General features: G+C 38.1%; 1 protein-coding gene across 2 annotated transcripts in view; it reads right to left on the reverse strand.

Moving 5' to 3' along the window:
• The window catches only part of LOC134541157 (uncharacterized), a 123,828-nt gene that overhangs the window by 104,149 nt on the left and 4,629 nt on the right, over window positions 1-15,050 (reverse strand). For both annotated transcript variants that reach the window (XM_063384382.1, XM_063384381.1), the window contains exon 2: window positions 964-1,173. In XM_063384382.1, coding sequence (XP_063240452.1) covers window positions 964-1,173 — 210 coding nt within the window. The remainder of the gene's footprint in view (window positions 1-963; window positions 1,174-15,050) is intronic.

The following is a 15,050-nucleotide window of genomic DNA, read 5'->3' on the forward strand; positions in this document are numbered from 1 at the left end:
ACACCATGTTCTTACGTGTGTAGCCGCTTATGGTAAACATGTGTACACCAGTTTTCGATATTTTTATGCATTTTTTTTTTATAAATACTTTTGTAAATTTAAAATTTGGCCACACTCCTCTGTTGTGTTCAGACACGTGAAATAAAAAGTGTGGGAAAAGAAAAATGTATATACAGTTATTTGTTTAAGTATTTATAGATATGTTCTTAAATTTATACATTTGGAAACAATCTGCTCACGTAATATTGTTGGAGTTTTATTAATGCTAGTGTATGTGTACATTTATCATTGTTTTAAATTACACTTCATTCATTGACATTTCATTGATGAAAAGAATCACAACTCAAACAAATACTTCTTCGCAGTTACACATTGTAGGATCTTCACAGAAACTACCTAAATTCCAGCTTTAGAATTCTGTCTATTTTCTAGTGTGGCAGGGTAGCACGACAGCGAAAAGAAGAAACGTTTCATCCGCAGAATTAACAAATTCTTGAAAATTGTGTAAATCTACGAGCAGGGCAGCAAGCAGAGATGACCCCATGGGGCTTAGACTCCCCCCCCCCCCGGGCAAGTATTACAGCTTACACTAGATATCACAAGACTCTCTCCTGGTATAATACACACACTTTTTTTAAGGCAGTGTTATCCGAGTACAACTTAGGGACTTGTGACTCAAAATCCGTATTAATATGAGACAAAAGCTTTACTGATTTGATGTAATTTTTTTGGACATACACCATTGCTAACCACTTTTTCTGTTGAAGAAAACTAAAAACTAAAAAATGAAAAAATAAAAATACCCAAAAAAGACAAAAAAAACACAAATCAAGCAAAAAATTGCTGTTGTCAACCAGGATGTAAACAGAAAAAGTTCTTAGCAATGGCGTATGTCCAAAAAATTACATCAAGTCATGCACTCCCACTGCACAAAGATGATACAGCGTCCGAGGCAGGCCTCACCTGCTGGCTATGTCGGGGTGGGGCACGTAGAAGTCCTTCCGGAAGGGCTGCAGGCGACTCAGGTCCCAGTGGGGCTTGCGCAGGCCGCTGCCCGGCTGGCTGCGCCGGCCCCCGTTCCTCCCGCCCCCGCCCCCGCCCCCGCGGTCCCGGAACCTGTCCCTGCTGCGGCTGCGACTGCGATCCCGGCGCCGGTCCCGGTCCCGGTCCCCCCTGCAAGCACAGAGCCACTCACGGGTGAACCAACGACAATCCAGCCCAGTAGACATGTTACATTTTTTTGGTAAATTTTTGCAAGGTAGAACGTTTTTAAAACAAATTATATTTACACAGAACCATGCAAATAAACTTTATAAAATTTTGTCACCAAAGGGTCATTCCGTGTGAAATCACCAAATGTTTAATTAAATAGTTGCTCGACTATTTTTAAAAAAAATAATTTTTTTACCACATATAACCTTATCAATGGGTAGTTCAAAACCATAATCATTTTATTTTTGTGTGCCACCATTTTCAGTAGAGGCTTGTTTATCTTCCCAAGTGCGTGCTCTAACAGTGGTTTGCAGTGGTTTCAATAAAAGGTCATTGTTGACATTGTATTAAAGATAGAAGGTTCTGGTCTTCACTGAAGTAAAGTAAACATTGTATGGTTACCAAAAATGTCTAGAAATAAAGATATAATTTTTTTTAACCTTATGTGAAATGACCTTGAAATTTGTCAAAATTTTTATAAAAATTTCATTTTGAACATTTTTTTAAAGTGACTTGGAGTTGGAACCACAGGGCAAATATTTTTTTGCAATAAGTATGGATGGCAGACTTTCCAGAAAAAATGAGATAATGTGTGGGTTTAAACTCCTTCCTGGTTTTCTGTTGCATTAAACTTCTAAAATTTTCATTTTTTGAGTTTTTCAAGGTCAAATATCTCAAAAGGGGGACCAGGTAAAATTTTTCTGTTTCCACTATTTAGTACACCTACTGGTACTTAACAAATTCTGCAAGTTTCATTTTGTGGTTCAAACAGGTGTAGAAGTTAAAGGCTTTGAAACTTAGGTAAAAAGTTGTAATATTTTAGCTCTAATTACTTGACTGTAATCAAATTGTGTAACAGTTATTAATGTTTATTTTATTTCTTATGAAGTGCAAATATAATATAAGGCTTTGAGTTGTAACATATGGAAAGTTAAAAATAAATCATTTTGTAAGGAGGCATGAATGGACAAGTTGTGACAAGCAAACCTGATGTAACCATCCAAAGAGCAAGTTGTGACAAGTTGAATATATGTGCATTGCAGCCAACCACTTTAGTCTTGTGTCTGCTGCCAAGGAGTAAAGATGTGTTTGTGTTCTGTGGTTTTGTATGTGCTGTCTACTCTAATATTGTTTATTTGGCTCCACACAAGTATTGCTGGTATGTGTTACAATTCTGCATTGAAGTGAGCTACTTAGTTGTTACCTGCAGTTTCTGTCTCAAAGTGACTACGTAGAACTATCTACCAGAAGTATGGAGTGTTCTTTGGGTACTTTTACACATGAAGATTGTGAAAATGATTCATATGGCAAGTATTACCTAAAATTATCATCAGACTTCACTAAATCGCAAATTGACCTTCTTAAGAAAAGAAGTAAGTTACATAACATTGTTAATGTGTGTACTTTCCACGAAAAAAAATATCTGGACAAGTATAATCATCTTTTTGGAAATTCGTGTTGCGATCCATTTTCATACCATAAAAAAGTTATCAAAAAACAGTTAAGGGAAATAACTGTAGAGTTGTCTGAAAGATGGCCATCACTGATTCCTGGCAAATCTGTTTGTTGCTCTTGTCATAAAAAACTTTCAAGTAATGTTGAGGGGAATTTAGGTACTAGTACTAGCAACTGTGATAACGAAGAACTATTCACCGCACCTGAAATTGTTGTAGAGTCTATCAATCAAGCTGGCTCTGCTTTAGGAGTTTCCCCAACTAAAATTATTAAACTTAGTGATACAAAAAAACATCTAGAAGTTAGACGAACTGTGAGCAAATTTTCTTGTGCAATTAAGAAAAAATTAAGCGACACTTTTACCATCACCTGTGAGTCTCAAGATGAGGATGATGAAGAAATAGCTGATACTGCAATAAAAGACATGGAAATTCATATTGAAAATCTCAAGAAAAGAATTAAGACCTGTACATCCAACAATGAGAAAATACAAGTCATTAGTGTAGTGCCAAAAAGCTGGTCAATGAAAAGAACTGCACATGAGTTAGATGTAAGCGAATATCTGGTTAGAAGAACACGTGAAATTGTTAAGGAACGTGGTGTTATTCCACAGCTCACATCTAAGAAAAAAGGGAAAGAATTGCCTCAAGAAACTAGAGATCTCGTTGTTCAATTTTATGAAAACGATGAAGTTAGTAGAATCTGTCCTGGAATGAAGGATACAAAATCGGTTCGTCTTGATGATGGGAAGAAAGAACTAAAGCAAAAACGTTTAATTCTGTGTAATTTAAAAGAACTATACCAAAAGTTTAGAGAAGAGCATCAATCTGTAAAGGTTGGGTTTTCTACATTCTGTATTCTGCGTCCCAAGTGGTGCATCCTTGCAGGAGCTAGTGGCACTCATTCTGTTTGTGTATGTTCAATTCACCAAAATTTCAAACTAATGACTATGGCAGTAAAAACAGATGACTGGAAGGTCCTTCTTGAAAATATTGTGTGTGATTTAAATAGTGAAGATTGTATGTTTGGAGAGTGCCCAAATTGTCCTGAAGTAGGAAACCTGAAAGTAGATGAACTATTGCAGGGTGTCAGTGATGATGACGATATCACATACAGTCAGTGGATAGTAGCAGACCATTGCAACCTTGTAACGATAGTAGAACCACATGCTGAATTCAAAGAGAAATTTGTTAGTAAACTAATGGCATTGAAGAAACACCATTTCATCTCGCAGAGTCAATCACAATTTCTGAAAAGTAAGAAAGAGAATCTACAAAGTGATGAATGTGTAATAATTCTGGATTTCTCAGAAAACTATACATTTATCATCCAAGATGAGATCCAGAGTTATCATTGGATGAATTCTCAGGCCACAATTCATCCCTTCTGTGTGTACTACAGAGATGATGCTAAGAATTTGTGTACTAAGAGCCTTTGTGTTATAAGTGACTGTATGAATCATAACACAGTTGCTGTGTACACATTCCAAACAAAGTTGATACACTTTGTTAAGTCCCTTATTCCTAATTTGAATCGAGTTGCCTATTTTTCTGATGGATCGGCTGCTCAATACAAGAACAGGTTCAATTTTTCTAACTTGTGCAAGCATAAAGAAGATTTTGGATTAGAAGCAGAGTGGCATTTCTTTGCAACAAGTCATGGAAAGGGGCCTTGTGATGGTATTGGTGGAACTGTCAAGCGACTGGTGGCTAAGACAAGTTTACAGCGACCGAAAGAAGGCCATATCATAACACCAATGAGTATGTTTCAATTTTGTGTGGAAAACATAAAAGGAATAAATTTTGTGTTTGTGGGAGAAAGAGAAGTTCAGGAGGCAGATCTTCACTTAAAAAGCAGGTTTGATAATGCTAAAAGAATTTTAAGCACTAGAGATCAACATTGTTTTAAACCGAAGAACACATCAACAATACAATACAGCATCATTTCAGCATCGTTTGATACGAAACACAAAGAATATCCAATTGATGGCACTACTGGTGTTTTTAACATTAGTGACATCTCAGTAAACGACATTGTTGTGTGTGTTTATGATAACAGATGGTATATTGGTAGAGTTTGTGAGGTTTCTCAAGAAAACAGTGATATCAAGGTGGTCTTCTACACACCAGGTGGTCCATCTACAAGCTTCAGTAAAACAAAAGATGATGTTTTATGGGTGGAGATGAAGAATGTTCTAGACATTTTGAAACCTACAGAGTTCACTACTATAACAGGTAGAACATTTAATATAACTGAAGAGAAAAATATAGAACTCTCTCAGAAACTGCGGGTCAAACTTGTAAAATAAATCTGTTGCAGCTGACATTTTTTTTTGTGGTTTGCAAATCTGGATAATGTAATAGGGTGAGTTTTATGTTTTTTATTATTAGCACTACAAATTGTTTTAACTTAAAGGTAAAATCACTAAAAGACTATGTGAACATGAGCCACTGTTAATTTTTATTTTCTACGTAAAATGCAACTTTTTACCCAAGTTTCAAAGCCTGTAACTTCTACACCTGTTTGAACCACAAAATGAAACTTGCAGAATTTGTTAAGTACCAGTAGGTGTACTAAATAGTGGAAACAGAAAAATTTTACCTGGTCCCCCTTTTGAGATATTTGACCTTGAAAAACTCAAAAAAATGAAAATTTTAGAAGTTTAATGCAACAGAAAACCAGGAAGGAGTTTAAACCCACACATTATCTCATTTTTTCTGGAAAGTCTGCCATCCATACTTATTGCAAAAAAATATTTGCCCTGTGGTTCCAACTCCAAGTCACTTTAAAAAAATGTTCAAAATGGAATTTTTATAACATTTTTGACAAATTTCAAGGTCATTTCACATAAGGTTAAACAAAATTATATCTTTATTTCTAGACATTTTTGGTAACCATACAATGTTTACTTTACTTCAGTGAAGACCAGAACCTTCTATCTTTAATACAATGTCAACAATGACCTTTTATTGAAACCACTGCAAACCACTGTTAGAGCACGCACTTGGGAAGATATACAAGCCTCTACTGAAAATGGTGGCACACAAAAATAAAATGAATATGGTTTTGAACTACCCATTGATAAGGTTATATGTGGTAAAAATATTAATTTTTTTAAAAATAGTCGAGCAACCTCAACTTGGTGATTTCACACGGAATGACTCCAAAACCAAAATTTAAACTTGGCAATTCCTTGTCAACTAATAAAATTTTGTCGCCAAAACAAAAAAACATAAAACTTGGCTATTCCTTGTCGGCTAACAATTTTTCATTTGATGTAAACAATTTATTTCTTTAATTTTTATTGACTGTACGTGTATGAACCAGGCAGCTCGATTCAACCTTGTAACTTGCAAATTTTTCTGAACCTTTGCTGTAGTGTAACAGTAACACTAAAATGCTGCGAGAGGTTAAATACTCTACACATTTACAAGCTAGAGCATAGAAATATTTATTTTACAATCATCACTATATCAAAACAAATTTTTTTTTTTCCTTCAGAAATATAAGTTTCCAATTCTGGCACATATTTAGAACAGAAAATTTTGCTAAAAAAACATTTACCTACTTACACATTTACATCTTGTGATATCAGGAAACCAAGAAAAAACCTAAATCAAGATGGCCAGTCCCAAGATACTAAAACCTTTTCTCGTTACACATAACACAAGGCACTGAAATTTTCTTTAAATAAAAACACTAGATGGTAGGTATTTGTATGTATTAATGAACACGAAAGAAGAAAAACTACAAATGATAAAATAAGATATTAAGATAAATATTCAACTGTAGTCATTGGAAACCTTCTGTGTCCATCAGTGCTATCGTCATCGTGTTGACAATAGTACTTGTTCATCTTCATAGTTGTGTTTATAATTTGCTGTGTTGTCCAGGTTTGTTGTCTGCCTGCATTTAATGTCTTGTCCTTGTTAGCCCACTGTGTTCGTCTGACTTGTTATATTGTTTTTCAGAAATACGTTCCCTCAAGAAAATTATTGTGCCATCTCATATTTAGAGATTGAACAATTTTTTTGTCCGTGCTGTCATCATCGTGTTGTCCATAATAACTGTTTAGTTTCATCGTTGGTTCCGTTTGTAAGATATCAACTGATTCAGTCTAGTTTTCAGTAAATTTTTAAACTTCATATTTAAAAAAAAATTTGTTAGAATTTTTCCATGACAAACAGTTCAAAACTGCAATGGAGTATGTCCAAAAAACTGCATTAAATTAAAATTCCCCATTGCATAAATCATTTAAAGAATGGCTAGCATAAATTTTATTTAAATCATTTTGTTTAGGCTGTTATTTTACAATTTATATTATTTTTAAGGTCTATGGCAAATTATATCAAATTGTGTATAATTTGTTACCAAAACTTTGAATGGTTTGAACATTCTTACTAGTGAAACTAGAGACAACTATACCTATATTAAGATTGTTTTAAGAAGTACCACATTGAAATCTGTGGTGTGCTCGCTACTTGCTAAGTTTTTTTTGTAAATTTCACTTCAGTTTGTAATCTCTTGAATATTTGTTCAATTATTTCCAGGAAAAGACTTATATGGCACACCATTATTTTAAGTGATTCTAGCATTAAATTGGCAACACCATTCCCGAAACTCTGATAACATTCGGCCGGATGTAAAACGAGTGTATTGTATTTTAGTATATATTTATAGTTTAATTTGATGTTATTTTTATAGCAATGGCTACCAATTTATTATATATATTTATAGTTTAATTTGATGTGTTATTTTTTTAGGAATAGCTACCAATTTATTATAACTATATTTTTTTTGTTTAAGATATGGAAGTGTAAGTTCATGTGTGGACACTATTAAGTTAGCACGTGGGCGTGGCAGTACCGTGGAGAGGGGGTAGGCTGTGGGCCGCGGGACACTCGAGTATGGGATACGGTCGCTTGAACACGACGCGACATGGCAACCGCGGGTCGAGTGACGACGGCCTGTCACGAGTATGCAGTGGTGTTTAATCAACGTTTACGTTACGTGATGAGTAATGGCATGGGTCATCAGAAAGCAAGAGTACAATTGCGACTGCAATTGGCTCGTCTTTCAAACCTGTCGCGACTGGTACTCGCGCTTCTGCAGGCCAGCACGTCCATCTTGTGTCAGTGAAAACTAGTATGCCATTGTCGCCAACAGAACAAGTCACACACCCACCTGATCTATGTGCAAGCCAACCCAATGTGTAAACAAAAGCATCCAAAACTGTTTTATTTCTTTATTATTCACTATTGCTTACAAGACATAATAACACGTTTCAGTTATGATCTAGTAAAGGTCCGCCATTACATGAATACTGCTCGCCTTCATGTCTGCCAACTTCTAATCACAACACCATCCCCTAACGAATAATGCACTGTCACAACGTTTGACAAACTAGTCTCTCAATCTTGCGGGCAATCTGATTTCCCGACCACTCTTTGTGCGCACCGGACACCCCACAATTGCACCCTTGTTCTCACGCTCACTCACAGCAGCCTCTCCCTGCTGGCTGACGTTTTCTTGTCCTCCACTCGATGACTCCACAGCAGCATCTCCCTGCTGGCTGACTTTTCCTTGTCCTCGGTTGACTGGTCTTCTCCCTGGCCCCTTGCTACTTCTTCTGGTGTAAACCCTCTGAAGTTGAAGTCTAGGCTGGACCGTCTACCATGCTTCTCCACAGGCAAAGCCGACGGTCTCAGATGTACAGAGTTTCTTCTGATCTGCCGACCCTCTTGATCCCTGACCACATACGATCTTGGTGTCCCCGCTTCTCGCACTACTTCTGCAGGTTCCCATTGTCTGTCTCTATATAGCAACACTCGGTCCTGCTGGTTGAACCCTCTTTTCATTTTCGCCCTTTTATCATGCCACTGCTTGCTTTTATCTTGCCTGACTTGTAACGCCTGAGTTACTTTGGTGTGTACTTGAGGTTTTAACAGTTTATTGCTGACTGGCCACTTGGTCCGCACACACCGGCTCATGAGTAGCTGTGCTGGTGACACTCCCACTCCCGACAGGGGAGTATTTCTATACTAAAGTAGCATGACTGACAAGTCAGTTTTCAGATCCAGGCATCTTCTGAGCATGTTCTTTGCAACTTGCACCGCCCGCTCTGCTTGCCCATTAGACCTCGGGTAACCTGGGCTTGTTGTCACAACTTCAAAATCCCAACATGCTGCAAATTGCTTGTACTTGTATGAATTAAACGGCATGTTGTCAGACACGATCACTTTAGGGACACCGTGTGTTGCAAACACGGTCAACAGTGCTGTCGTTACACCCCCAACTTAATTGTTTTCAACTAGTACCACTTCCATCCACTTGGAAAAGTAGTCCACCAAGACCAAATAACTCTTCCCTCCAAAGTCACACAAATCCACACCAACTTTTTCAAACGGTAGCGTTGGTACCTCATGACTCTGCTGTGTTCCTGTTTCTGAATTTCTGACACACAAAACACCTAGTAACCATTGCTTCGATGTCCACTGACATGTTCGGCCAGTACAACAGCTGTCTGGCACGAGCTTTGGCTCTCTCGATGCCTAGGTGTCCTTCGTGCAGACGGAGTAGCATTTGCGGACGCAGCGTTCCTGGTACCACTACACGGTCATTTAGAAATAGGAGACCGTTGTCGGCATGCAAGTTATGTCTCTGAACAAAATATGCTTGTGCCTGTTGACTGACTCGATTTTTATGTTCTGGCCACTCTGTTTGACAGTATTGCATCACCTCACATTGTACTTCATCACCTGACGTTGCCTGTCTGAACTCAGCCTTTCGCTCTTCTGACATCTGAACACTGTCACACACACCGACGGTGTGAACCATCTCGTTGGTCAGCTCAGCCTCTCCATCGTCACACTCTTGTATATAAGACCGTGACAACAGATCCGCTACATGCATCAGTTTGCCCGGAATGTACTCCACCGACAGTGTGTAACACAGCAACTTAAGTTTCATACGTTGCAGTCGTACTGAGTAGACCTCTCCCACATTTTTCTTGAATATGGGCACAAGAGGTTTGTGATCTGTGTACACAGTGACGTTACTCCCATATATGAATTGATGAAATTTTCGTGCCGCAAACACTATACTTAGCATTTCCTTCTCTACCTGTGCGTAGTTTTTCTCTGCTGGAGACAAACTCCGAGACACATAGGCGATGGGTTGATCCCCGCACATCAAACAACACCCCAGGCCATCCTTGGACGCATCACACTGCATCGACAGCGGCTTGTTGGTGTCGAACAGACCTAACACTGGAGTCGTCCTGACCAACTCTTTGACGTGCCTCCATGCTTCGTCGTGTACCGGCAGCCATTGCCACTCAACATTAGTTTTCAGTAATTTATGCAGGGGTGCAATGATGGTGGCTAGGCTAGGCAAAAATTTTCGTAGATAGCTTATGAAACCCAGTACGCGTTGAAGTTCTACCTTGTTGGTGGGTGCCTGTTGCGCGAGCACTGCCTGCACCTGTTCTGGATATGGTTGCATACCGTTCTTGGAAATGACATGTCCAAAATACTTCACTTCAGGTTGTTTGAACTGAATCTTGGCTTTGTTGAATTTTACATTAAGGTCCTTAGCTCTCTGTGCTACCTGCAATAAGATCTTGTCATGTTCCTGCTCATCAGCTGCTGCAATCAACAAATCATCAAAATATACTATTACCCCTGGAATGTGACCAAAGTTCTCCACATTCACACGTTGAAATATTTCTGGTGCACTGGATAAACCAAATGGGAGTCTTCTAAACCTGTAGCACCCAAATGGCGTGCTAAACGTGCAGTAACGACTTGACTGTTCATCTAGCTCAATTTGATAGAACCCGTCTTTCAGATCCAACACCGTGAAGACTGCCTTATTGCTAAGTTGAAACTTAATTCTTCCAGCGTTGGTATCATATGATATTCCCTTCTGATTGCTGTGTTTAACTCCACTGGGTCTAAACACAGCCGAAGTGACTTATCTGTCTTCTCCACGATCGTTAATTGACTGACCCACCCAGAAGGCTGATCGACCTTTGCAATGATCCCTACGTTTACCAGGACCTCCAACTTCTGCTTCAACCTGTCTCGAAGTGCCAGAGGCACTCTTTTAGGGGGTTTCGCGACTGGCTGTATTGACTTGTCCAATGTCAAGCTGCACTTGTTAGGCATGCACCCTGTTCCTTCGAACAGACACGCGAACTCTGTTGTAAACTCGGCGTATGAGATACCCGATGCGATACCAGCTGGCTTACTGCTCACACTGTGAACCACACTGCGAGAGACGAGTCCCAACAGGACGCACCCTGGGAGTCCCAGGATTGGAATCCTACAATCATTGTCCTTGACCACAACAAATTCCAACAACACTCGCGCACTGTGTTTCCTCTGTCCACGTGTGCAACAAAGAAATGAAACCACCCCCACTGGCTTTATTTTGTGACCACCGAATCCTTCCAGGGTTACGTTAGGTTGCTTTAGCTCAGTTGTGCCGTCAACCTGCTTTACGAGAGACTGTGACAGTATATTTACTTCCGACCCCGTGTCCAACTTAAATTGTACACACTGGTCTCGCACACACACATCCTGGACCCACTCCTTACGATACTGTTTGACACTCTCTATGATAGCACGGCATTCGCCTGATCCTACAACATGCAGCGTACTTACAAAGAATTCCTCTGGCCCACATGTCGACTCAGTTACCCTAACCTCTTGCACCTGACTAGTACATGCAACTGCAAAGTGATTGAATTTTTTACACTTGTAGCACTCTTTTCCAAATGCTGGGCACTCATTTTTCTTGTGCTCTCTTCTACACCGTCGACACCGAAAGCCTCCTTTGACCGCCTGCTGTAGCTGAGGTTGTCTCTGTTTTGATGTCCTCCAAACTGCATCGACCCCCTGTTCACTCTGGGACTCCTCCTTCATTGTTTCGACATGGTGTTGCACTGGAGTAACCACCTTGCTCTGTACAACACCTGCACGCTGTTTGCCTAATTCTGCCACTCGGCATTGTTCAACTGCCTTGCCTAGGCTAAGATCAGGCTCTCTTAACAATCTTTCTTGTAGGCCTTTATCTCGAATTCCAAGCACTATGCGATCCCTAACCACACTATCTGCCTGATCTTTGAAGTCACAGCTTTTCACAAGTTTCTTTAGATCCCTCAAAAATGAGTCAAACAACTCACCCTCTTCTTGCGAACGACAGTTGAACTTAAAGCGTTCCACGACGATGTTCTTTTTCGGGTTACAGTAGGCCTCAAACGCTGCTGTTACCTTTGTAAAATTCGTCTTGTCTTCGAGAATTCAAACGTGTTGTATAGCTCCACAGCTTCGTCTCCGATTATATTGAGCCACATGGCAACCTTGACTGCCGACGACTTCGATTCATAGCCTGTCGCCAGCATGAAAATGTCAAAACTCTGCCTGAAATTGCGATAATTTTCACACAAATTGCCATCGAGAGCTAGACACGGTGGCGGTTTGAACGACTCCATTGTCTAACCCGCCCGACACACACGCACACAGAGACTGTTCAAACTAGTTCGTTCCACTAGCGCCACATGGCCCACCGCTGGCTAGGTAGATATTTTGAACACCTGTAGGCGATCCTACTGACTGCGCCATGTTTTATTTCTTTATTATTCACTATTACTTACAAGACATAATAACACGTTTCAGTTATGATCTATTAAAGGTCCGCCATTACATGAATACTGCTCGCCTTCATGTCTGCCAACTTCTAATCACAACAAAAACAGCAGATTTATTTTGGTACCGACTATAAAAAGACACATGCCGAACAAAATTGTCAAATAAATCAACCTTGCGGAATAATACAAATAGGCCTATAAGTGTTTTTGTTTAACTGACTGCGCTGTTATTACAAGTGTAAGGCCGGTATTCCACTGTAAAATATTTTATAAAACATATTTTATAAAATATATTTTCCATCTTTTAATAAAATATTGGATGAGTGCTTATTTTATAAAAGTTCTTGGCTGTCAAGTACACTACATAAAAGATTGTTGTCAAAGAAGTAGTCAGTAATTGCATAGCATTTGATTGTTTGTAGTGTATTAAGTGTTCATTGAACAGTTAAACTTATTAACCACATTGAATTGTTTAAAGAAAACATTACTATGGATGGCAGGCCCCCCACATCATTCTGTGGGCCCCGTTGCTAGAGGTCATGATGATTCCCCCCCCCTCCCCATTTTTTATACTAAAAAGATTTAATTTTTTTTTGGCTTCTATGTATATTAATTCTTAACCTTAATCACAATTATTTTTGTAATCTTCGTGCTTTGCACTGTACAGCATTTCATTACATTCATACTCAGCAATCAACATTTTTGTCGTTTCCAGACACTCCAAATGTACTTATTTGAGGGCTTAGTGGACATTTATAAAATTTACTACCATGAATCGACGTAAACAATCAAATTCTTTTATAAAATGTAATGCCAACCTATTACATTTTATAAAATAAATTTTATAAAAGATATAATTTATAAAATATGACCTATTACACTATAAAAGAATCTTGGTCAAAGAAGTTTTATAAAAGATGTTTTATAAAATATTTTACAGTGGAATACCGGCCTAAGTGCGTCAAATGCAAACGCTCTGCCCCACGCACAAAGACTTTGACTGCAAGCATTTTGGTTAATTTAAAATATTAATGAAATTATGTATTTTGATGCCAATGTATCCAGTTAGTATGTTAAATGCACGATGTTTGTTTTTGGTGCACAGTCAGTAGAGTTTTTATAAGCTGTTTGTGTATATTTATTAGTTTAGTATATTTATTTTTAAGGTAGTGATTTACAACTCGTGTGCCATCGTAAAAATAGTATGTTATTGTACCGTTTACGTAATGCTTACGTTATTTACGACACAATAAATTTATCTTTAATGTTAAATGCCCTTTTTTATTTGCTGGTTCTTACAGCCTCTTCTTTAATTTTCAAGTTCTTGAACTTTTTTTTGACTATTCTCAATTTTGATGTGTTTTCTAGCACCCTGTTTTGGGAGAGTAAGGTCATTTAAGTGTATTGTTAATTTAAATGTTTTGTTTGTTTTAATGACTGCCACATGGTGGGCACGGTGGACCTAACTCCTTAGAGAGTGCAGAAGTTGTCAGGTTGTTGCTCAGTTAAGGGGACAGCCGACAAATTGAACCAGACTTGTTTCATATTTTCTCTGTATTTTTAGTTATTAATTCTTTATTAAGGTCTGAGTTCAAGAATTTGTATGGATAAGAAGAGAATAACAAGAATATCATAGAAAAAACTATAAATAACATATGATTTAAGTACATTATTTAACGTCAGAAAGACAACAAAAATGTCCTAATTGGAAATTACTTCGAAGATCAAAGGATTATTACATCATATAACCTGAACTACATGAAAACTATTTTATTAACGTTCTGTTTGAAGAAGAGTTAAGAGCATGGCAGCTAGTTATAAATATACGCTCTGCAGTTTGAGATAGCGACGAAAACTATTTGACTTTGAAGCTAGAATGAATACCCAATGTCATGAATTGTAAAACTCTGGAAACACCAGTCACTTCCATGGGATCCAGCTCCCAACATAGTTACCAAGTTCCCATGTCAGGTTTAAAACGTTTCGGGTATCCAATTTAGTTTGTGTACGATACCCGTTTCCATGCAATTATTAGATCCAATTAAAAATTACTTCGATACGATCGATATATTTGCTTCTTATAAGGGTGGCGACATTGAAATTTATGTTGACTCACATGAAATAAATAAAGACGTAAGTAAATAAACTAATAAACACAAACAGGTGATTTGTCATTCTGCTACGTCCGAAATACTTTCCGTAGGAAAATAGAATCGATAAGCAAAACTAACACTTCTTCTGTTGTCCAAAAATTCCGACTAACACACGTCATTTTTAAACAACACACTTTAAAGTGTTATAAACAACTGCCGTTGGTAACAAATGCTGTGCGTATTTACTTTCTATCCGTTTCAAATACGATAACCGTTTCCATGCCATTTTTCCGTCTGCTCAATCCCATTCTATTCCACAATTTTGGTGTATCGACCTTGAAACTCATAACGTTTTGGAACCCATTTCCATGGACGTTTTCGAATCGGTAAGTGTTCTTAAAACATTTTAAACCCAACATGGAAACGTGGTAAGTATTGGAGTATGTCAAGGAGTTTGTTCCTAATGTTTAAAGGAGTGTACCAGATTGGATCTATACTACTACGAAAGGATGTATCAAAAGAATTTGTGACTTGCTAAATGATATATTGTAGTATATTTACAATGTAATTTTTTTGTTTGACATAACAGTATCAAGTTTTGCATTATTAGATTTTGGTAATATTTATTGTCTTTAATT

Source organism: Bacillus rossius, chromosome 18, assembly GCF_032445375.1.
Source record: "Bacillus rossius redtenbacheri isolate Brsri chromosome 18, Brsri_v3, whole genome shotgun sequence".
Taxonomy (NCBI): Eukaryota; Metazoa; Arthropoda; class Insecta; order Phasmatodea; family Bacillidae; genus Bacillus; species Bacillus rossius.